The 25,595-nt window shown below is 36.0% G+C and overlaps 2 protein-coding genes and 1 long non-coding RNA gene across 3 annotated transcripts in view; 1 reads left to right on the forward strand and 2 right to left on the reverse strand.

Annotated features, from left to right (window-relative positions):
* Positions 1-25,595, reverse strand: part of SLC25A12 (solute carrier family 25 member 12) — a 209,464-nt gene that overhangs the window by 137,530 nt on the left and 46,339 nt on the right. The window lies entirely within an intron of this gene.
* The window catches only part of HAT1 (histone acetyltransferase 1), a 60,132-nt gene that overhangs the window by 10,059 nt on the left and 24,478 nt on the right, over positions 1-25,595 (forward strand). Inside the window, exons 3-8 of the mRNA XM_040475388.1 lie at positions 6,875-6,950; positions 10,951-11,071; positions 20,195-20,374; positions 20,649-20,770; positions 21,271-21,375; positions 21,700-21,806. Of these exons, the coding sequence (XP_040331322.1) occupies positions 6,875-6,950; positions 10,951-11,071; positions 20,195-20,374; positions 20,649-20,770; positions 21,271-21,375; positions 21,700-21,806 (711 nt within the window). The remainder of the gene's footprint in view (positions 1-6,874; positions 6,951-10,950; positions 11,072-20,194; positions 20,375-20,648; positions 20,771-21,270; positions 21,376-21,699; positions 21,807-25,595) is intronic.
* On the reverse strand, positions 997-20,739 carry LOC121030698 (uncharacterized). Its single transcript, XR_005790360.1, has 4 exons — positions 20,628-20,739; positions 13,356-13,365; positions 7,940-7,944; positions 997-1,009 (listed from the first exon to the last, which is right to left on the reverse strand). It is a non-coding gene; the product is annotated as an uncharacterized LOC121030698 (long non-coding RNA).

Below are 25,595 nucleotides of genomic sequence, written 5' to 3' on the forward strand. Positions count from 1 at the left end.
CCTGAACTGTTTGAGAATTGCTGACTTGATGCATCATCACCACATATTCTTTAATGTATATTTATTGTAAACAAGAACATTATTATACATGGCCAGAAGATAGTCATCAAAATTAGAAAATTAATATCAGTACATTATCACCATCTAATTCTCAGACTCTGTTTAAATTTCCCACTTATCTTAAAATGCCCTTTATAGCAAAGGGATCCAGTTTAATTAGGGCCAGGGCTTACATTTGGTTGCCTTGTTTTCTTTTGTCCCCTTCAGACTGAAACAGTTGTAAGTCTTTTCTTGACTTTCATGACCTTGACCAGTTGAGGATTATAGATAAGTTATGTTGTAGAATGTTCTCAATTTGGGTTTATCTGATATTTGCTCATGGTTTATTTAAGGTTATATATTTCTGGTAGGAATGTCACAGAAGTGATATGCAGATTTCATTGCACATGTTAGTTTTTCATTAAACTTCCAGTTCTTTCATTTATTTAGTTCCTCTTTTATTTAGTGGATTATAATCTGTTACTATCATTTATTTTGGTGCCTATATTGTCCCTGATTTGGCCAGTGGGAGCCCAGTTCATGCTGGCTTCTATGTCATTTTTACATGTCCTCTTCATTTGATTACTTCATTCTGATTATATTTTAGAACAAGATATTCCAGGCTCATCTGTTATGTCTGTCATAGCTCTGGAATCAGCCATTTCTCCAGGGAGCCCTGATTTTTTGTTTTGTTTTGTTGTTTTGTTTTGTTTTGTTTTTAAGAGGAAAATGGTATTTCGAAGCCAAGATCTAGTAGGTGAGCTGGTAAACTCATTGCTGTTAGTGTTGTTCTAACATTAATGAGAATGGCCTTCTCAGTGGACAGAACTTTGTTCCTTCCCTTTCGGTCCCTGCTTCCTGCAAAGTATTACTGTTCTGATTCCTTTCATTAAAAAAAAAAAAAAAAAAGAGTTTTGCCTGTTTTAGAACTTTATATAAATGTAGTTATGCATGTATACTCTGTGACTGGCTTAGTTCAATCAGCATGGGTTTGAGGTACATCTTATTGTTGCCTGTATCAAAGGTTCATTCCTATTTATGGCTGAATACTATTCTGTTGTTGGATATATCGCTATTCATCAGTTAACGGACATTTCGGTTTTTCTAGTTTTTGGTTGTTATAAATAACTCTGCTAAGAATGCTCTTGTAATAAGTCTTTTTGTGGACCCATGATTTTATTTAGGGTAAACTCCTAGCAGTAGATTTACTCGGTCATAGGATGGTTGTATGTTTAGCTTTATGAGATACTTGCCAGACTGACTTCCCAGGTACTTTCACATTCTCTGATAATGTATTATAATTCTGGTTATTCCATATCCTCATGAATGTTTGGTGGTGTAAGTTTTTAAAATTCATAGATTGAAGGGCTCAGTATTATTATTTTTAAAGTTTATTTATTTTGAGAAAAAGAGAGCATGCACACATGAGCAGGGAAAGAGCAGGAGAGAGAGAGAGAGAGAGAGAGAGAGAGAGAGAGAGAATCCCAAGAAGGCTCCATGCTGTCCTCTCAGAGTCCAATGTGGGGTTCGATCTCACAAACTGTGAGATCATGACCTGAGCCAAAACCGAGTCAGATGCTTCACCAACTGAGCCACCCAGGCACCCTGAAGGCCTCAGTATTATTAAGACAGCAGTTCTCCCCACATTCGTTTATAGATGTAATCTTTTTTTCTAGGTCTTAGTTTGATTTTGGTATGAGGGTTTTGCCAGCCCTTATAAAATGTGTTGGCAAGTGTTCTCCATCTTCTAAAAAGAGTTTGCAAAAGACTGATATTTCTTCTTTAAATGTTCAATAAAATTTACCGGTGAAACTTTGTGGGCCTTGAGTTTTCTTTGTCAGAAGGTTTGTCACTACAAATCTAATTAGTAGATTTAGTACTATTCTGATTTGGTGTTTCTTCTTGTGTCAGTTTTGGTAATTTTTGTCTTTTAAGGAAATTGTCCATTTTACCTAAATTTCCTGTCAGATTGTTGTTCATAATATCCCCGTTACCCTTTTAAGTACTGTAGAATCTGTAATCCCTTTTCTGGGATACTGGTAATACGTGTTTTCTCTCTTTTTTCTTAATGAGTCTGCCTATCAGTTTATCAGTCTTACTGATCTTTTCAAAAATTGCTTTTCTGTTTATTTCTTACTTCTCTTAATCTTTATAATCTTTATTATTCTTTCATTTGTTCCTAAGAAATCTCTCTTCTTGGGGTGCCTGGGTGGCTCAGTCTGTTAAGCATCTGACTCTTGATTTCAGCTCAGATCATGATCTCACCATTTTTTATTTTGAGCCCCACAACAGGCTTTGGCCAAAGCCAAAGTAGGCAGAGCCTACTTGGGATTCTATCTCTCTCTGCCCCTCCCTTGCTCATGTTCTTTCTTTCTCAAAATAAATAAATAAATAAACAAACAAACAAACTCCCTTCTCAAGGTAAATGCTTAAATAACTGGTTTTAAACTTTCCTTCTGTAATACTAGCATTAAAATTATAAATTTACCTCTGAATACTGATTTACTTGCATCCCACCAATTCTGTTATGTTGTGTTTTTTATTATTGTTCTGTTATTATTTCTTCTTTGATCTGTGGGCTACACAGAAAAAATGTTGCTTAATTTGCAAATACTTGGGGCTTTTCTAGCTACCTTATTATACTGATTTCTGTTAATTCCAGGAAGGTCAGATTATTTCAGTCCTTTTAAATTTGAGATTTGTTTTATAGTCTAGCACATATTGTCTGTTTTGGTGAATGTCCCAGGTGTTTGGGGAGGGTCCCAGAGAATGTAAATAATTTATATTCTGCAGTTTTATACAAGGTTCTATAAATGTCAGTTGGTGTAATGGTGTTATGCAAGTCTTGTTTATTTTTGCTGATTTTTATCTACTTATTCTGTCAGAACAGTTGAGAGAGGACTATTGAAAATTCCAGCTATAATTGTGGATTTGTCTGTTTCTTCAGTTGTCTAGTTTTGCTTCATGTATTTTTCTTCTTTTTTTTTTTAATTGAAGCATAGTTAATGCTTCATATATTTTGAAGATTTGGTATTAGGTGCATACAGATGAGTCTGAGTCTTCTTGATGTATTAACCCTTTAAGCATTTATAAAATGTTCCTTCCTGGCGTGTTTGGGTGGCTCCATCATTTAGGCATCCAGCTCTTGATTTTGGCTCAGGTCATGATCTTATGGTGGTGGGATTGAGTCCTGCTTCTGGCTCCGTGCTGGGCATGGAGCCTGCTTGGGATTCTCTCTCCCTCTCCCACTGCCCCTCCCCTGCTCACACACATTCTCTCTCTATCTCAAAAAAAAAAAAAAAAGTTCCTTCTTTATCTCTGGTAATAAAGGGGTCTCTATGTCTGTCCCCACTTTAACTCTTCATCTTGCCTTCTATTGAAGACGGCTTTTTCAGATATGAGTATTGCAACAAGAGTTACGTAAGCATGGGAAAAATAACAGCATGTTTATATGCTGATGCCTATGATCTGTCAGAGAAGGGGAGAATGGTACAGGAAAAGAATGAGGAGTGGAGTGATCTTGAAAATATGAGAGAATATTCTTGAGAATATCATTGTAGGGCTTAGTCTTAGATGGGAGCATGGAGAATTTCTCTGCCAGTTTAACCAAAGGAAGACGTGGGAATGGCTACAATAAATTAGGTGTAGAAGTGGCAGTTGTGCAGGTTCTTTTGTGAATGCTTCTGTTTCCTAAGTGAAACAAGAAGCAAGGTTATCAGATGAGAATGTGTTTCTAGAAGATGTTGGAGGTTTGAGGAAGTAGTCATCTTGTCAAACAAGAGTGAGTAGCCTTGACAACTGTAGTATGATCGTCAGGTAGCACTAAGGGTCCACTTCCAAGTTTTGTACTCATGAATGTAAAGTCAAGGTCAACTACATGAAGATGCAAGGGTGTAGCAAAAAGTGGGCATACCGTCAGACTTAACTAGAGTGGGGATTTAGCAGACTGGCATGACAAAGATTGGAGCAAAGGAGTTAAGGATGTTTATGAGGGAGTGATAATATTGATTGGCCGTGGAATCCTACACTGGAAAGTGAGGGTACAAAGGAGGGGAGGAACAGTGAAAATTGTGTTCTAATCAATACATTGTAAGTCCTAGTGGAGGTTGGAGGTTAAAAAATTGTTAGAGTTGAGGTATCACAAGGAGTGAGCTAGGAAGAGGTAGTGGTAAAATTGCTTGGGATTCCCCCACCCCCCAACTCGTGCTTTCTCTCTCTCTCTCAAATAAACTTAAAGATTAAAAAAATTATTTAAAAAACTTCATTTATTAGATATTAAAAGAATCCTTTATATATAGCATTGGTTTTAAAGAATCTCTCTTGGATTATTTCACCCAAATCTAATCAGATCCAAGCAATAAATATTTAATTATATATTTGCCTTAAAGTATTTGAGTTTTACTTCAGTTAAAAGACTCATCACTTTGCTTTTTCTTTCTTTTAGTTCCTATTACCTGTGGACTACATTTCATGCCGAAATAGTAAAACCTTAGTAGTTTAGATGACAGGAACGTTGAAGAAGGCCAATCCAAACTATAGAAATAGTTATCACAGCTAGGTTTTTGACACTTATAATGTTTCTTTTTGTCTGTGTCTCTTCATCACTACCAAAGTGCTCTATATTAGAAGCAGTAGTTTGCAGTTAATTTTTAATAATTTCTAGAGGCTTCTAAACATTTTTAAATATTAGAGATGCAGTGGTGGGAAATTTGGGGGGTTAATGAGTCTAAACATACTGGATTTATTTATTTTTTTATTGTGAAATATTACAGACATGCAAAAAATACATAGCAAACTAGTGAATATCATGATCCCATCACTCAGCTTTTTCCACATCTTAACATTTTGCTGTATTTGCCCAGGCTTTTTTTAATTTCAATTTTCATCATGAAAATTTGTAAACACATAGAAAACTTGAGAGAATAGAACATTACTTACTTATATATCTAATACCTAAATTCAGCAATTAAAATTTTGTCATATTTGCTTTAGAATATTTTTTTACATTTTATTTTATTTGGGGGGGGGGGCAGAGAGAGAATTTTAAGCAGGCTCCACACAGCACAGAGCCCAGCATAGGGCTTGATCCCACATTCCTGGGGTCATGACCTTAGCTGAAATCAAGAGTCGGACACAACCTACTGAGCAATCCAGGCACCCCATTGTATTTGCTTTAGTATGTACATTTGCTGAATTCTTTGCAAATAGATTTCTAAATATGACAGTTCCCTCATAGCACATGTTCTAATATATGAATATTTACATATATAACCATAATTCCATTATTACACCTATAAAAAGTAATGGTAATTTTTTGATATCATGTAATTTTCTGGTTTCCTTGGTTGTCCTTGAAAGTCTTCAATAGCTTTTTTTTTTTTTAATTATTTAAACCAGAATTCAGTCAAGGATCATGCATTATGGTTGGCTGTAAAGTTTCTTTAATTTCTTTTAATCCAGAACAATCCCTCCCCTCAACATGGAACTTTTTGCCCCTCTGCCATTGATTTATTTGGTAAAGTCATTGTATAGAATTATTAGACAAATCTACATTCTTGATTTGTCTGTTTTCTTTTAGTAGTAGTTCACCTGTTACTCTGTCCTCCATATTTCTTGTAAATTGGAAGGTTTAAAGCTGGATTAGATCTGGCATAAACATTTTTGGTAGGAAAATGTATGTTTTATATTGCATTGAATCAGCAGACATACAATGTTGGTCTTGAAAAGGTGGTGACTGCCAGATGTCTATGTGAAAAGCTATCTTTTCTTTTGTAAATCATTAATCTGCTGGATGATACTTTGGCATCCTGTGAATGATCTGTTGTAGGAGGACAATGGTAGAAATTTTTCATGTACAACTTTTCATTCTTCAATTTAAAGATGGTGGGGTAAGATAAATTATACATAAGATAAATTATCCTGGGAAAATGTCCAGTAATATCAGAAGTCACAATAAATGCAAATAAAATAACAGAGTACCCTTTTCCATCTTAAATTGGTAGAAATTAAAGTTGAGGGTCCAGAACATTGTCAAGAATGTGGGAAGCAAAGGAATCTAAGTAACTGCTGGTAGGTGGGTGTGTGTGCATGCGTGTATATATACATATACATACACGTATACATATATACATATGTATGTACATATACATACATACATATACATACTGTTTAAGTATTTTTAGAGAACAGTTAAGCAATATTTACAAAAATAATTCAGTACTTTTACTCAGCACTTCTGCCAGGAACTTATCCTGTGTGTACTTGTACAGCAAGGTGTGTGTATGAGGATGTCATTGCAGTATTACTTTAAATAGCAAAAAAAAAAAACCCTCTAAAACCTAGTAACAACATAAATATCATCTTGCACTGATAAAGAATGATGTGACGATAAAGGCCTTTTCAAAACTCAGATTATTCTTGTCCTCAGAATGTTTTCCATAGGTTTTGTTGTTGTTGTTTTTGTTTTTCTTTCATTGATGCTGTAGCTTTTCTTACCTGCGGGTATCTTTTTGGTTTTATTTTCTTTTACTCTTTTCATTGTATATAAACATATAGAAAAATAAAAACTAAATCAGATGCCTCTCATACCTAGTTTTCTAATTCTTAGAATCAGTAGGGTTTTGATGCTAAAGCACTCAAAGCAATATTATTCATTGTTCGTTTGTCTCATGAGAATCCGATGTAAATCATATAATGGAGAAGTGACATTTTACATAAGAAAAATGTTGGCTGTACCCTAGTTATAGTGAAATTCTTGAAATGGAAATACCTGTCACCTTTAATATCTTTAATTTAGTATCTTTAATATCTCTATATTTTTTATTCTTTTAAACAGTTCGTTTTCCTGAAGATCTTGAGAATGACATTAGAACTTTCTTTCCTGAATATACCCATCAACTCTTTGGGGATGAGTAAGTAACATAGTAAGATGTTTGCCAAATTAGTATGGCCAAAAAAAAAACCAACAATTTTTTTTTTTTTAAGATCTAGAAATCAGACTTTATTTTCTTTGTTGTTTTTTATGTAATTTATTTAAAATATACATTAGAATGGCATTTTTGACATTGAGACACCAGTTTACTATATAATACTTATCACAGAGTACTTTAGAGGCATTCTCTCATTTAATTCTCACAGCTGTTTTAGCGATGGTATTACTAGTCATTACACTGTACATTGGTGGAATTGATAGTTGCTTAAGGACATCTGACTGGCCAAAGTTCAGATTCAGGCAGTCTGACTGTGAAGCCCATATTCGTAACTACTACTTTTTTCTTCCTCTTGCTGTGCTATATTGCTTTTAGTACAAAATATACTCTCCTAAAGCTGGAAAGCTCAAGTTGTTCTTCGATGATGAGTAAGCAGTTTATTTATTTACAGAGAAATTTATTTTTGAAAGCAATGTTAAAGATATAACCTAGGATATTCAGCACAATTCCTTAATTTCTTATAGCTTCATTACATTATATAGCCAGTTACCATTTTTTTTTAACTTTTGATTTTGAAAAAAACTTCAGATTTGCAGAAAATTATAAGAATAGTACTCTTATATCCTTTAAAATCTAGATTCCCCAGTTACCATTTAGTTATATTTGCTTTAATCGTTTACTGCTATATAGATCTATTGGTATGTTGAACCATTTGAGGGTTGGTTGCAGATGTATCTTGATCCCTTACTCCTAAATTCTTTACAATGTATTTCCTAAAAGCAAGGACAGTAACCATAGAATTATCAAAACTCAGGAAATTTAACATTGCTGTAATACTATTTTCTAATATATCATCCACATTCCAAATTTTGCCAATTGGTTTCCAGTAATTCTTTTTAACAATTTTCTTCATTCTGGATCCAATCCAGAGTCATATATTGCATTTAGTTTAGGCTCCTTTAATCTGAAACAGTTCCTCAGCCTTTTTGTTTTTCATGATATCACGTTTTTGTGGGTTATAGGCTAGTTTTATAAACTTTAATTTTGGATTAGTTTGATTTTTCTTCATGATTAAATTCAGATATTGTGCATTTTTGTAGTACCTTAACAGAAGTTGTGTGTGTCCTTAGTCTGTCACAATCAGAAAGCCCATGATGTCAGTTTGTTCCATAACTTGTTAACTTAGTTTAGAGGTGCCTGTCAGCTTTCTCCACTGTAAGGTTTTTTCCTTTATTATGTAATCTGTGGGGAGATACTCTGAGACTGAAAATATACTGTTTCCCTATCAGTCTTTTTCACCCAGTAGTTTTAAATCCATTGATGATTCTTGCCTGAATTGGTATTTTACTGTGATTATAAAATAGTGATTCTCTAACTTTGTCATACCTTCTGCATTTATTAGTTGGCATTCTGTAAGGAAGAGCTCTTTTTTTCCCCTTAAGTATTTCTTTGTGTATATCAGAAGAGACTCAAGGATTCTTTTTTAATCCAATGAGTTATAATCCATTACTGTTATTGTGACACTCAAATTACCCCATTTCAAATGGGCTTTTGAATCCTTTTGATATATCATCATCATTTTGGGGACACTTTACCTTCTGATATGGAGATTCATCATATACTTTTTCCAGTATTTCTGGAGTCAGCCATTTTCCTAAGGAACCCTGGTTTGTTGTAGGAAGAAAGCGTGTTTTGATATAGTTGACATTTAAAATATTTCCCTTCATGGCTGTTTTACCTATGTGTTATTTCAGCATTGTTCACATATTTATTTAATGTGGTTTTTGTTTTTAAAGTACACTGGTCTTAAGAGAAAGAGAGCACGCTAGTAAAGGAGGAGCAGAGAGAGAGGGAGAGAGAATCCCAAACAGGTTCTGCACTGCCAGTGCAGAGCCTGATGCAGGGCTCAAACTCACGAATGGTGAGATCATGACCTGTGCTGAAATGGAGTCGGATGCTTAACCAACTGAGCCACCCAGGTGCCCCTCATGTGTTTTGAAATTGACAGATGTCTCTTCATTGACAAATTTCCTCCGAAGTTTTCATTATTAATGTATCAGATTAGGCATTTTATGTGCTATTAAATAGTAATAATTGTATTTTATTATGTATTGATTCATGCCAAAATTTGAGTCTTTTGTATTTCAAATAGGTTTTATTTTATTATAAAAAGAGAAATGTTTTCTTTTTGGATTTCTATTTTTAAGGAGCTATTTTTTTTTATTCTCTTCCTATTACTGCTATTTAAAATCTCTTCCTTTGGTGCATAGGATCTAGTCTACAGATGATGCTTCTTAATGGTATTCTGTACATTCATTCTGTTTTGCATGTCATTAAAATGCTTGCATACTCCTAAGTTAGACAGATGACAGATAATTATGATGACCATGTCTTATGACTCAGGTATGACCTTGATACTACTATCATTGCCATTCCATTTTATAAACATAACTTTCAGAGTCCTGGAATGGACACTGCTAATACTTTATTTTGGTAGTCTAGACAGAAATCTGGAAATGGCACTGCTTCTTCCAGGCACTCTTCTTCAGAATTCACTTAAAAAAAGAAAAGCTTTATTGAGATATAATTTACTATATAGTTGATCTACTTTTTAAAACATTTTTTAATGCTTATTCATTTTGAGAAAGAGAGCACAACCAGGGAGGGACAGAAAGAGAGGGAGACACAGAATCCGAAGCAGGCTCCAGGCTCCGAACAGTCAGCTTAGAGCCTGACGTGGGGCCCGAACTCAGAAACTGTGAGATCGTGACCTGAGCTGATGTCGGACGCTTAACTGAACTTGAGCCACCCAGGCGCCCCTGTATTTAAAGCATACAGCTCAATGAGTGTTGTGTAGTCATCTTCACAATCAGTTTTAGAATATTTTTGTCATTCCTACCCAAATTCCCATAACCAGTTAGCAGTCATGCTCTTTTTCCCCATTACTCTCCCCAGCCCTAGGCAATCATTAATCTACTTTCTGTCTCTGTAGCTTTACCTATTCTGAATATTTTATTTTTTTTATTTTATTTATTTATTTATTTTTAATGTTTATTTATTTTTGAGACAGAGAGAGACAGAGCATGAATGGGGGAGGGGTAGAGAGAGGGAGACACAGAATCGGAAGCAGGCTCCAGGCTCTGAGCCATCAGCCCAGAGCCCAACGCGGGGCTCGAACTCACAAACCGTGAGATCGTGACCTGAGCTGAAGTCGGACGCTCAACCGACTGAGCCACCCAGGCGCCCCTACCTATTCTGAATATTTTAGATTCACATTTTGGAAGACTCTTTTTAGAGAATATCAAGGCGTAGATGGATGTCAGGGAGCAGGATTGGAAAAATAGCAGCCCCAGATCTGCTTTCTGAGTTCATACAGGGTGTAATTAGGTGCTTTCACCACTCTCAGCAGCTCTGGTATCTTGATGATAGAAGCAGGTGGTAAATTGGAGGCAAGACTGGGCCAAAGCTACATGTTAGCTGCTTGCCTAGCCAGGTACCAGTTTAATACCACTTGTGTCTGATTTGAAATGCTCTCTGGTACTAGTAATAATAGCAGCAGCTGCAACAGTAGCAGTAACATCTGACACTTATTACTACTTGTATAATGTGTTAGTTCAACATTATGAGCAGTTTACAGGTATTAACTTCCTCATTCAACCCAAACAACATCCCGAAGGTAGGTGCTGTTATTTTCTCTTATTTTTTTTAAAGATTTGATTTTTATGTAATCTCTGCACCCACTGTGGGCTCAAACTTATAACCCCGAGATCAAGAGCCACCCATGCGCCCCTCTCATTTTATAAATGAGGAAAGCTGAGACAGTTTCATTACAAATACTTGTTTCTTTTTAAAACAGGTGTAGTTTAAAATCTTGAAACTACCCATAAAGTTAAACTTGTTTATATGGATGGTTAATACTTGGTAATGACTTTGCAAGATTCTTTCTGGGGTCTCAGATTATTGATATTTTTTTCCTTTTCAGTGAAACTGCTTTTGGTTACAAGGGTCTGAAGATCCTGTTATACTATATTGCTGGTAGCCTGTCAACAATGTTCCGTGTTGAATATGCGTCTAAAGTTGATGAGAACTTTGACTGTGTAGAGGTAAGAACAAAAATGAATTTATCTTTAACTCTGCTTTCCATTTGAGTATAAAGCAGGTTTTAAAATTTAAAGGTTTGAGGGAGGAGAGAATCTGTTATATAGTAGCTTTGAAACCACATATTCAATCTTTAGTTATGGATGTGATTGCCTGCCTATCATGGCAGTTAACGTTTGATCATGATCCTTAGCCTGATCTTTTTCCTGAGTGGTCCTTACTCTATAAAAATGTTCACTCTTATGATCATAGTTGTATTTTGTTTACCAAATACAATTCTGGCCACTAGAATTAGAAGAAGCAAGGAACAGATTCTCCGCTGGAGCCTCTGGAGGGAGTGTGGCCCTGTTGACACCTGAGTTTAGCTCAGTGATACAGTTTTTAGACTTTGCCTCAAGGCTGTGAAAGAATAAGTTTCTGTTGCTTTAAGCCTCCAAGTTTGTGGTAGTTTGTTATAGCAGCCACAGGAAACTAATATAGATTTTCATACCAGGAAGTGGGGTGCTACTGCAACAAATAACTAAAACTCTAGAAATGTCTTTGGAAATAGGTAATGGGTAGAAACTGGAAGAATTTTGAGGTACGTGATAGAAAAAGCATGGACTCCCTTGAAAAGACTGTTGGTAGAAATATGGACATTAAAGGCATTGCTGGTGAGGGCTCAGAACAAAGTTAGAGGCATGAGAGAGAAAGCCAATATCATCATAGAGAATAATGTACCATCACAAACAGTATATTGGTAGAAATAGGAATGTTGAAGGTGCCTCTGTTGAGTCAGAAGGAAAGGAGGAACATGTTATTAGAAAATGAAGGAAAGGAGATAGATATTTGTTATATAGCGCCAGAAAGCCTAGCTGAATTGTGTCCTACACTTATATGGAAAGAATTTATAAGCAGTGAACTTGGATATTTAGCTGAGGAGATTTCCAAGCAAAGGGTTGAAGTTGTGGCCTGGTTTCTTGTGGCTTATTATAAATGTGGGAGGAAAGGGAGAGATTGTGAGAAGAACCGTAAAGCATAAAAGATCCACGACTTGATGATTTGGGAGACTCTTAGCCTATCCAGGTTGCAGAAGACACGGAAATTAGGAGATTCATTGTTAGGAAAGCGTGCTGTGGAGAGAAAGCTGAAAGCATGGCTAGATAACTTTTTACTCTTGCTGAAGAGATTAGGCATGTGACTCTTGTATCTCCTCAGTAATCTCAGCAAAAGCCAGGAATAGAGATTGAGTAGAGATCAAGTCCTTTGTAGGACCATCTTGTCTAATGGCATGAACCCTCATGGCATACACAGGTGACCTAGAAGGGTTTTGAGAGTGTTATATCAGCAGAAACACTGCCAGTGTGGACTAACAGGATGAGGAAAGGCAAATGAATTTTCTAAATTCTATAGGTAGGAAACAAGCTGATAACACTACTCAGCTGCAAACATGTACTTCCCTTCGAGAAAAAGGAGTAAGACCCAGAGGGTAGAGCTGCAGGCCACAGTATCCCCAAGTCTTGAAACCTAATGGAATTTGACCTTCTGGATTTTGAAATTGCCTGGTACCAGTGACACCTTTCTTTCTACCATTTCCTTCCTTTTGGAATGGGAAACTCCTTAACTTATCCTGTGCCTGTCTCACTACTGTATTTTAGAAGCAATAACTTGCTTTCTGGTTTCACAGTATCACAGGTGGAAAGGAATTTTGCCTTGTGAAGTATCCTACCCAGAGTCTCACTCATACCTGATTAGATAATGACATTTTGGACTTGAGTTGATGATGGAATGGTTGAAACTTTTGGCAGTGTTGGGATGGGATGAGTGTATTTTGCATGTTTAGGATGGACATGAATCCCTGAGGGACCTTAAGAAAGCTGTATGTTTTCAGACATCTTGGTGGCTCAGTCAGTTAAGTGTCAAATTCCTGATCTCTGCTCAGGTGAGGTGTAGCCTACTTAGGATTCTGTCTCTCTTCTCTGCCCCTTCCTGGCTTGTGTGCAGGCTCTCTCTCTTTAAATAAATAAAGTTTAAAAAGAAAAGAAAATTATGTGTTTTAGAGTTCTGTTTCTGCGCATTCCTATTTAAACACACTGAAATTTTTTTTTTCTTTAAGGTTTTGTTTAAATTCCAGTTACCATACAGTGTAATACTAGTTTTAGGTATACAGTATAGTGACTCAGCACTTCCATACATTGTCACCCAGGGCTCATTACATGTGTACTCCTTGATCCCCATCACCTGTTTAACCCATCCCCCCCAACTATCTTCCTTCAAGGCATTGAAACTTTTCATTAAGAATTACTTCACAGAAGGGTGCCTGTGCCTGGGTGGCTCAGTCGGTTAAGCGTCCAACTTCTTCTGCTCAGGTCATGATCTTGCGGTTCGTGAGTGAGCCCCTTATTGGGCTCTGTGCTGACAGCTCGGAGCCTGGAGCCTGCTTCGGATTCTGTCTCTCCCTCTCTCTCTGCCCCTCCCCTGCTCTCTCTCTCTCTCTCTCTCTCTCTTTGTCTCTCAAAAATAAACATTAAAAAAAATTAAAACAAAGAATTATTTCACAGAGTTGAGTTTTTTAAATGAAATGCCATTTTTGTCGCTGAATCACATTTACAAAACTGCAAGTTGCATTCTTATTTTTTAAAAGAAGGTTTTTTTAATGTTTATTTTTGAGAGAGACAGAGTGCCACTGGGGGAGGGGCAGATTAGCATTTAAACCAACTTTTTCAAGGTTTTAAATGGACTTTAAACTTCTGACTTAATTCTTTTGCCAATCTCATCTTTTTGCCCCTTAATTCTTTTGCCCCATCTTTTGTTGGCTAAAACCTCTCCATGACTTGGGACTGGTTGATTTGGTTCTTTTTATTGTTTAATTTTTAAAATTTTGTTTCATTGTAAAGGACTTGCCCAAATTCACGCAATGCTGTATAAACTAGCATGTAATATAGACTTATTAAAGTGAAGTTTTTCCCTGATCATATGTTTCTTATTAGATTGTTAAATTCTCAGGCCCAGCTAGATACTCTTATTAAAAATGCAGGTAGTAGTTTCCTTGTGTAGTACAAAATATAATATCATTTGAAGATTTTGGTGGTGGTGTTTTTTTTTTTTAAAGTTCCAGCTGATAATACTGGATTGATTTCTTCCAAAGGAACTATTGACTTAGTTATTGGTAAATCTTTCAAATACTATTTGCAGTGAAATAGCTATGTATTTGCATTGACTTCTAATTGTTCCATTCTTGAAAACCAGGTTTTTCCATTTAGAAGTGCTGTGTTAGGAGTAAGGAATCAATCTTTTATGGTGTCTTTTTGTAGGATTATTTGCTTCATGATTGAAGATGATTTGTATAAATTACATGTTCAAGCAAAGACTTTTTTCCCCCTATAAAAAAAGAATGGGTAGTGGATGTTGGGGGGATGGGCTTACCTCTTCTATCTTAGTTTGTATTGAGATATCACTATGCCTCTATATTCTTGATGCTATAGTCGCAACAAAACAAAATCATTCCTCTCATGGAGCTTGTATTGTAGCTAGGAGGAACAGTCAGTAAACAAAGAGTTTTGTTTGTATGCTTTGTTTTTTAGATTTCCCTTAACATAATACTCTGTAGGTCCATCCATGTTGTTGCAAATGGCAAGATTTCATTTCTTTATGACTGAGTAATATTCCATTGTATGTGTATTTTTATATATCCCATCTTTACTCCTCTATCAATGGATACTTACAGTGCTTCACATTTTGGCTGTTGTAAATAATGCTGCAGTGAATACAGGGGTGCATGTGTCTCTTCAAATTTGTGTTTTCATCTTCTTCCGATAAATATCCAGAAGTAGAATTCTGGATTGTATAGTAGTTCTGTTTTTAATTTTTTGAGGAACCTTCATACTGTTTTCCATCGTGGCTGCACCAATTACATTTCCACCAACAGTTATGAGGGTTCCCTTTTCTCCACTTTTTAGTATGATGTGATCCCACTTGTTTACTTTAGCTTTTGTTGCCCTTGCCTGAGGAGACTAGTCTGAAATCTATTGCTAAAAACAATGTTAAGGAGTTTATTGCCTATGTTTTCTTAAAGGAGTTTTATGGCTTCAAGTCTTAACATTCAAGTCTTTAATCCATTTTGAATTTATTTTTGTATATGGTGTAAGATAGAGGGTCCAGTTTCATTTTTCTGCATGCAGCTGTCCAGTTTTCCCAATGCCATTTATTGGAGAGACTATCTTTTCCCATTGTTTATTCTTGTCTTCTTTGTCATTGATTAATTGACCATATATGCATGGGTTTATTGTTAGGCTTTCTATTCTATTCCATTGATCTGTTTTTGTGCCAATACCATACTGTTTTAATTACTATAGCTTTGTAGTCTAGTGTGAAATCAGGGAGCATGATACCTCCAGCTTTGTTGTTCTTTCTCAGGATTGCTTTGGCTGTGCAGGGTCTTTTGTGGGTCCATACAAATTTTAGGATTCTTTGTTCTAGTTCTGTGAAAAATGTGGTTGGTATTTTGATGGAGGGTGCATTAATTATAGATTGCTTTGAGTAGTACAAACATGAACACAATATATCTTTCCATTTATTTGTGTTGTCTTCAGTTTCTTTCATCAAGGTCTTACACTTTTCAGAGTCTCCTGCTTTTTCTGAGGTAATTTCATTGCTTTTTAGTGCAAGGGAGTGTAACTAAGATTGCTCAGTCTTGCTAATTGTTAGCATTTCTGGGAGAAAGTTTAGTAGAGAAAGTTGAAATATTTGGGTACAGTTTGTATTATCTGTGAATTTCAATCTATTTTTATCCTTGTCTTCCACTAATATGGATTGAATTTGAGAGTAGATGAGAGCAAATATTTAAAATTTGCTGGATTCTTTAGCATCTTAAAGAAAATCCTTGTGCACTTATGAAAATTTAATCTTGAGGAAATAAAAAAATAATCTTTGGTAGACTAATACTTCACTATACTCTTTTTGATAATTTGGACAGTGTTCTTAGTGTGTAATGCTTTTTATAAAATATAAAAAGCTTTCAAATTATATATTGAGATTTCTATCTTAGAATTTTATATATGAGCTTAGGTAGCGAAATACTAATGCAGTACAAATCAACAGGATACCACTTATGTTTTTCCAGTAGTGAAAAAGTTCACACTGTTAACTTCTCTAACAACACTCAGATTTCCAGACATGTTGTCGGGTAATGTAAGATTGAGCAAATTAAGCAGATACGGAAATTTTTTGGCTTGTAGTTTGTAGTAGATCTTAGGTAATCTTAGAATTCTAGTCGATGTTATTAAGTCTGCCACTTTAGCCAAGTAAAGGAGCACCTACTTAACAGGCCTTTTTAAATTTTTTTTTCTTTTTTTTTTTTCAACGTTTATTTATTTTTGGGACAGAGAGAGACAGAGCATGAACGGGGGAGGGGCAGAGAGAGAGGGAGACACAGAATCGGAAACAGGCTCCAGGCTCTGAGCCATCAGTCCAGAGCCCGACGCGGGGCTCGAACTCATGGACCGCGAGATCGTGACCTGGCTGAAGTCGGACGCTTAACCGACTGCGCCACCCAGGCGCCCCTTAACAGGCCTTTTTAAAATCATTATTTCAAAAATAACTCACCATAGACAAATTTATACAAATGATGCTGTTTAGGATAAGATACTAACGACGTCATTTGGTTTTCAAATGTGTATAAATACAAATAAGGTGTAAATACATTTACATCATAGCAGACTACCAGTTATTCTCAGGCACATTGCTTTATGCAGTGATGAGGAAAAGCAAAAATTGCTTTCTGGGAAAATCGCATATATATCTGGGAAAATCGCAAGGTATAGAACATTGGAAGTTGAAATGATCATAATGTGAGATAATGCAATCTAAAACATTTCATCATGACTTACCTAAGAGCTAAATAGTATAATAGTTACCTTTATACTTTCCTTTATATTTATTTATTTAAAAAAATTTTTTTTAATATTTATTTATTTTTGAGAGACAGAGCATGAGCAGGGGAGGGGCAGAGAGAGAAGGAGACACAGAATCCAAAGTAGGCTCCAGGCTCTGAGGTGTCAGCACAGAGCCTGACATGGGGCTCAAACCCACGAACTGTGAGATCATGACCTGAGCCACAGTCAGACGCTCAACTGACTGAGCCACCTAGGCACCCCCCTATACTTTCCTTTTTAAAAAGATATTGCTAAATGTTTGGAAAACATTTGTAAGGCATGTCTTTATTAATATATCAGGTTGTATTCTAGATTCTTGATCTATTCATGAATGCTTAATTTCTTATCTACAAGTACATTTTTTCTTTAATTTTAATTGCGGTTTAAAATAATATTCTTGAGGGGCGCCTGGGTGGCGCAGTCAGTTAAGCGTCCGACTTCAGCCAGGTCACGATCTCGCGGTCCGTGAGTTCGAGCCCTGCGTCGGGCTCTGGGCTGATGGCTCAGAGCCTGGACCCTGTTTCTGATTCTGTGTCTCCCTCTCTCTCTGCCCCTCGCCCGTTCATGCTCTGTCTCTCTCTGTCCCAAAAATAAAAAAAATAAAAAATAAAAAAAAAATAATATTCTTGAAAGTAGGGAATTTTTTAGTGATCTTCAGAAATAGAATCGAAGCTTTTAGCAGCAAGCACTGGAACTAAAAGGTTTCAGTTAAGCTTTGATTCTACATGGAATTTAAAAAAGATGAGATGGGGTGCCTGGCTAGCTCAGTCACTGTAGCGTGCAACTCTTGATCCAGGGATTGTGATTTCAAGCCTCATGTTGGGTGTAGAGCCTACTAAAATAAACAAAAAAACAAATAAAAATATTTAAAAAATTTTTAAATGATGAGATGGGTTTTTCTTTAATGACGATTTTTATTATCTGGCCAGTAATCCAATATGAAAAATGAATATTTAACTGAACTAAATTAGTAAAGAGTACAGATTTCTAAGACAGGGTGGTTATGGGATATTTTCCTTAAAAGAGTATATTTAGTAGATAAGAGCCATTTGGTTTTATGCGATGTATTTTTTGCAATATATCCGATACATGTTTTTTCTAACCTATTATATGTAATAGATTCCTTGTTTTTAAACTTATTCTTTTATTCTTCTGTAAAAGTTCTTAAATGTTATGAACTTGCCCAGAGCCAAGTATTTATTTGAAGATATTTATTACGGTAAATAGGTATCCCTTGAAGGCTGAACGTTAAACATTAACTCTCTTTCAGCTTTATTGAGCTCAGACCTTTGGGTTTTTCTGTCTTCCACCAGAACTGCTACTTGAAACTTAGTTTCTATGTTTGATGCAAGATACGTGAAGTTATTCGATCATACTTTGCAATGCCTTGTTAAGAAGACAGGATATAGGGAATGTTTTTAAAATTTACAATTATACTATAAATGCTTTGAAGTGTTTTCTTTTAAACTGATAGGTTATAAGCCTTTTTATTTAAAAGTAATATTTCTTGACTTTTTTTAACTTGGACTAAAATTATACTACTTCACCTGTCACTACTTTGGATTTTAATTGCCATACATCAGACTGCTTAAAACTATTCCTTATTGTTACAGTTTCCTCTTGTACTTATTGAGGTTGTACATAGTCTATAAAATATGTTTAAGATGGTTTCTTCACATTAGATGGCACTTTAAACAAAAAATATCAAATGCAGTTTATTTGATCTTGAAGGTGAATGAACTGCAAGGACTGATGTACGCATTACAAATAAGCTGTTGGGCATAATATTGAAGAGCTATGTTTTAAATAATAGCTCTTCTTTTTTTATAGCTATAAACAAGTTATGTATAAATGTTGGTGGTAGCAGAGCATTAAAATAATAAAACTTGTTTGTGATAAACTCCATCCTTGGTTCTCTATCCTAAATTGTAACTGAATGATAATAAAGTGCTATTCATCTGCAGGTGCATTGCTTCTACTTAGTTAAAAGATGGTTGAAAGGACAGGAATTAGTAGCATGTTGTATTAGCCTTTTGTAGTGTATTTTGTCCTAAGCATCTTAATTTCCCTGTTTTGAATGCTAAGTAGCAAGGGTCTTGGTTTAGAACTAATACCCATCATGCATGTAAACGGTATGAAAGAGCTGCTTAGTAAGTTAACACAAAGTGTTCTTGTGTCAGTCCTTGTGGAAATAGATACAATACAAACATTACAGCTGAACTCACGGCAAACTCCATTAAGTAAAAACCTGGCCTCATTGTTCAAGAAAAAGTTTGAATAGAATGCAAGCTCATTTTGTTGAATGTAATGTCAGGCTTTTAGGGACTGTATTGAGGGATAAGGTTTTGTTAAGTTGAGACCAATTCATTAAGTTTTATTGCCTGGTGAGAAGCAGTAATACTTTATTGTAAGACTTCATCAAATATTCATGGTTAAAGAGAAGTAGTAAATGTATTCAATCAAGTGGTCTTTTGGGGTTTTGAAAGGGATTATGAAGTCTGCTCAGCTGATAGTTTTAACATTCATTGAGGTTGTTTAACAAGGGTAATTTTAGTCTCTGAGTTTAATTTTGTTGTCCAGGCTTGTCTCTTTCTACTGTCACAAATCCAAGTCTGTAAAATTTGTGTCACATTATAGGGATGAGTGAATAATCTATCCATTCATATAAATTATGTATGTCCTAAGTGGGCATATTTTTTAAATTGTCATCTTAATATTGAGTTTAGTGTATGAAGGAGTTACGACCTACTTGTTAATGTAAGTTTGCTGTTCGTTTGGTCAGACTGTAGCCTCCCCTTACTACTGCTTGTGATCTTGGATAATATGGTCTCCTTGACACACATAAAATAATAAGCAGTTTTTTGTTTGGGCCAGTTCCAATTGTCCTGAAGGGATATGATCAGCATTTTCTATATGATGTTAGAAATTTCAGTAGCATTGCCCTCATTCTTGCACCTGATTTCAGGCTACCTGCCTCTTCTTTTTTACTTCTTTATTATACTTATGTTCATCTCCGATTTGTGTGGTAGTAGTCTCTTGTGCACATGAAACTCATCCTTTCTCATTTCTCCATGTGTCTTCTTCTTTAGTTTAACTAGGAACTTCATTTTTGTGATTTTTGTGGGTTTTGTCCATTTCAAAGAAATTAAGTGTAATCAACTAAAAGTCAAATTTGTTATTAATGTTTTCTTATGTCCTTTACCCTCTGTTCCTTAGGCAGACGATGTTGAGGGCAAAATTAGACAAATCATCCCACCTGGATTTTGTACAAACACGAATGACTTTCTCTCTTTGCTGGAAAAAGAAGTCGATTTCAAGCCGTTTGGAACCTTACTTCATACATACTCTGTTCTCAGTCCAACAGGAGGGGAAAACTTTACCTTTCAGATATACAAGGTAAAGATAAATCTAAATATTTCTTGGGTGAAAGTACTTCATTTGCCTGAAACTGGTGTGCTGTTTTGTTGTGTTATTTTCAGTGACTCATTCTAAGTTCAGGAAACAAGTTTCAGTCAGCATTAAAAACAAAGATCTATTTTGTGTGTGTGTCTGTGTACACATCTTAATCTGAGACTTCTAAACATTTTCCCACAGGATAGTTTTGTGTTCTGCAGACTTTCACTTACCTCTGTGATGAGTTTCACCTGACTTTTCCTGGCTTTTTCCCTAGGCTGACATGACATGTAGAGGCTTTCGAGAATATCATGAAAGGCTTCAGACCTTTTTGATGTGGTTTATTGAAACTGCTAGCTTTATTGACGTGGATGATGAAAGATGGCACTACTTTCTAGTGTAAGTACAGTTCTAAAGCAACAGTAGACCTTATTACCTCCACAAAGCCAGCATTTTAATTGTGGCGGCCCAATTATTGGGACAGTATAATGATATTTTTCCCAGGAAAGAAAAACTATTGTTTATGAGGCTTGATTTTTCCTTCATTATGCTTTCGGAGACCTTGAGAATAGAGCTGAATTAAATGCTGTTGTCCGTTAGAGCCCTGAATGTAGGCTTAAACAGTAAAATGAGCTTTGCCTGTGTTTTCTTTTACTTGCCACCTATTCATCTTTATAATAGGCAAGTGCACTGAAGTGATGTAAAGAGGTCTGATTTATCCAAGTTGCTGCACACCAATTAAGTGAATTGTACATTCAGAACATAGCAGGTGTACCCATTGGGCCCTCACAGAGTAGCTTGCTGACACTGAAAATTCAGTCGGAGAATGGAAAAGAAAATGGACACTGCATGGGAGCGCGACTGTAATTGACCTGCTTGGCTTTCTGTTTTATCTGCAGATTTGAGAAGTATAATAAGGATGGAGCTACGCTCTTTGCGACCGTAGGCTACATGACAGTCTATAATTACTATGTGTACCCAGACAAAACCCGGCCACGTGTAAGGTAATTGGCGGTATAACACGTGCCTTGTCTTTTATTTCAGAAGAAGGAACTGCTGAAGTTTCCAATACTTGTTATAATAGTGTTGATTTGTTTAAAAAAATCGCCATTATTCATTGGCTATGTACTGATTTATTTCATTGTTCCCTTTGAAACAGTGTGGAAGATTAAACCAATTTTGCGTATCTTGATAATTTTTGGATTTCTGGAAGGTTGATTGAAAAAAACCACACTAACTTTAAAATGTTCTTAATGCTATAGTGATTTGCAATTCTTAAACGGATCATGTTATGATATTTTAATTTTAAAATCATTTCTTTACTGTAGTCAGATGCTGATACTGACTCCATTTCAAGGTCAAGGCCATGGTGCTCAACTTCTTGAAACAGTTCATAGATACTACATTGCATCTCCTTCTGTTCTTGATATTACAGGTATGTGAAATTTGATTTGTTACTGAAAGAGCCTTTCTTAAAGAATCTGTTCTTTACTGATTAATTTTATTTTTGTCAAAAAATAACTATTCTGGTTTTTTAAAATTGTTTTTAATGCTTACTGATTTTTGAGGATGGGGGAGGGAGACAGAGAATCCAAAGCAGGATCCATTCTGTCAGTGCAAAGCCCGACATAGGGCTCGAGCCCACAAACCATAAGATCATGACCTGAGTTGAAGTCGGATGCTCAACGGGCTGAGCCACCCAGGCATCACAAAAATAACTATTCTGCTTTATTTATTTATTTATTTATTTATTTATTTATTTATTTATTTTAACGTTTATTCATTTTTGAGACAGAGAGAGACAGAGCATGAATGGGGGAAGGTCAGAGAGAAAGGGAGACACAGAATCCGAAATAGGCTCCAGGCTCTGAGCTGTCAGCACAGAGCCCGACGTGGGGCTCAAACTCACGGACCGCGAGATCGTGACCCGAGCTGAAGTCGGACGCCCAACCGACTGAGCCACCCAGGCGCCCCAACTATTCTGTTTTAAATAGCAGCATTCTCTTGGGGTCTTTTTGGAACTGTGTGAAGATGGCTTATGGTTACATTTTAAATTATACACCTTTGGTGGGATTGGATTATATATCTAAGTAAAGTGCTTTATGAATTGAACAACTTGAAGATAATGAACTGAATATATATTGGGAAATTGTGGTCAGGCATAGGTACTTTGTAAGTGTGGTATGATTTTAGTTGTTCAGTTAATTTGCCCAACCATTGCATTGCTCACAGGCCCTGTTCTAATTTTCATGTAGAGAAAGAATATTCTGAGCCTCACGAAGAAAGAAAAACCTAGGCAAATCGTTCCTGAATAGAATACACTTTTTTTTAATGTTTATTTATTTTTGAGAGAGAGCATGAGAGTGAAGGGGCTGGGGGAGGACAGAAGATCTGAAGCTGGCTCTGCATTAACAGAAGTGAGCCCTATGAAGGGCTCAAACTCATGAACCATGAGATCATGGCCTGAGCCGAATGAAGTCAGACAGTTAACCAACTGAGCCATCCAGGCACCCCTAGAATACACATTTAAAAAAATTTTTTTTTAATGTTTTATTTATTTTAGAGAGAGACCGAGTAAGAGTGGGGGAGGGGCAGAGAGAGAGGGAGACACAGAATCCATGAAGCAGGCTCCAGGCTCCGAGCTGTTAGCACAGAGCCCAACACAGGGCTCGAACCCATGAACCACAAGATCATGACCTGAGCTGAAGTTGGATGCCCAACTGACTGAGCCACCCAGGAGCCCAGAGAATACACATTTCTTTTTTTTTTTTTTTTTTTTTTAAACGTTTATTTATTTTTGGGACAGACAGAGACAGAGCATGAACGGGGGAGGGGCAGAGAGAGAGGGAGACACAGAATCGGAAACAGGCTCCAGGCTCTGAGCCATCAGCCCAGAGCCCGACGCGGGGCTCGAACTCACGGACCGCGAGATCGTGACCTGGCTGAAGTCGGACGCTTAACCGACTGCGCCACCCAGGCGCCCCGAGAATACACATTTCTTAAAACATGTGTTTTATATCCCTAAAATGCACACCTTCACAACAGTAGTTTATAAGGCAAAATGCAGGCCTATCTGTTTTGGATACATCTTTCATTATGAATTAGCCAGAGTCATCATTAGATGGGGTTACAGATGATAGTGTGTAACATGTGAACTACCAAAGAACTGAGTGGCTGGAACATTTATGTTATTGTTATTTTCTTCTCCCTGAGTAACACTGTTTCAGATTTGTTACTCATACAGTTGCTGATTAAACTGAAAGTCACCCCCCTCCTTTTTTTTTTTTCATGAAAAATACTAAATCGGATATTCACATCCAAATTAGGTCTTACATTTTATTAATTCTATAATAGTTGGAGTACATTTTTGTTTTTGAAGCTGTAGTACCTAACACATACTAAAATATTAGTTTTTTTAAAAAACCCTGTTTTGGAATTTTATCAATTTGTTTAAAGATACCAAAAAAAAAAAAAAAAGTACTGGATGTGGGACTAACAAAAATATAAGTAGGCTTTTGAAAAAAAAAAAATATATATATATACACACACACATGCATACACACACACACACACACACACACAGAGGCTAATAGGCAGATTAGTAGTCTTTCATGTAATGTAGGGGTTTCACTTGTCCAGAGTAAACAAAATTAAAGTTACTGCAAAACAGATTCTGAATTGATCCTGTAGATTAATAAAAAACTAGAGGGAAAGCATTTGCTTTTAAAAGGGAGTTCCATATTTAAATTATCTTTTCATCTGACTTTTGTGCTACTGTGAAATGGGTTAGAAATTTGGAAGATAAAGAAGTAACTGCTTACGTTAGTTTGTATCAAAAGTTATAAATTGTTTAAGTGATACCTTCACTGGCTAAGTGAAAAATTATAGGGACAATAAAAATGATGACACTTGTTAAATAAGCTGAAAATTATTTGGCTTCTGTTTACTCTATAGAGTTTAGACTTGGTGCTAAACGAAGGGACTTTTTTGGTGATTTTAATCTGGAGACTTAGAGTTCACATAAGTAGTCTTTGTCTTCTCTAGTGGGTAATGTGCCAGCAGGGGTTGTTTCTATGAAGCCTCTTAACCATTTTCTTCTGTCTACTCCAACTAATAAAGTCCTTGATACTTAGCACCAATTAGCAGATAAAGAATTTTATTTCTTAAATCTCAGTGAAGAGTCATCAATAGTGTAGCCTTTATTCATTGCAAACTGAAGTCTCCAGAGAGAAAAGGCTAAACGTGCTAAAGGACTTCTGAATTTGAAAACTAGGTATCAGCTTTTATTTTCAGCGTTAACAGTTCTCAGCATTATAAATTACTAAAAATGCCTTATCAGCTGTTCTCGTTAAGACATTTCTTTTAGATTTCCATACCCAGTCTTTTTTAAAAAAGAAAACATAATTTTCCACTTTTTAGTCATTTTAGTTGCCTGTTTCTCCATTATTTTGTATATATATTTTTACCTTTGTTGATCTTTAGTAGGTTCTTGATCTTCCTTTGCAACCCTGAATATTCTTTATATTGAGATGGCCTTTTGCTTACTTGATTTACAGTCTGATATGGTAATAATTAAGTTAACATTGATGGGCCTATGTTACAGGATAGACAGGTGGTTGTGGTGTAATTGCCACTCATTTTCTTTTTTTTAGCACTTAATTTTAAAGCAAAATATTGGAAGATAGTTCTTCATATCATCTGCACCTTCCTATTCAGGATGTCACTATCTTAAGATACAAAGCATTTGAATACACCTCAGTTGTATGACCTTATAAATATAATCAGTGATTTATTTCTTCTAAAGTTCTGAAGAGAATTGAATTTAGCAATAGAAATTGATCTTGCAGGGGCGCCTGGGTGGCTCAGTCGGTGAAGCGTCTGACTTCAGCTCAGGTCACTATCTCACGGTCTGTGAGTTCGAGCCCCGCATCGAGCTCTGGGCTGATGGCTTGGAGCCTGGAGCCTGCTTCCGATTCTGTGCCTCCCTCTCTCTCTGCCCCTCCCCCGTTCATGCTCTGTCTCTCTCTGTCTCAAAAATAAATAAACATTAAAAAAAATTAAAAAAAAAAAAGAAATTGATCTTGGGCTGGAATATATATCAGTATTACTAATCTATCAGTAGTGTATTAAGAGCTAATTATAACTGTCCTTTAAATGTCCCTTTATAGGGGCGCCTGGGTGGCGCAGTCAGTTAAGCGTCCGACTTCAGCCAGGTCATGATCTC

This window comes from Herpailurus yagouaroundi, unplaced genomic scaffold (assembly GCF_014898765.1).
Source record: "Herpailurus yagouaroundi ecotype Mexico unplaced genomic scaffold, PumYag 140, whole genome shotgun sequence".
NCBI classification, from domain to species: Eukaryota; Metazoa; Chordata; class Mammalia; order Carnivora; family Felidae; genus Herpailurus; species Herpailurus yagouaroundi.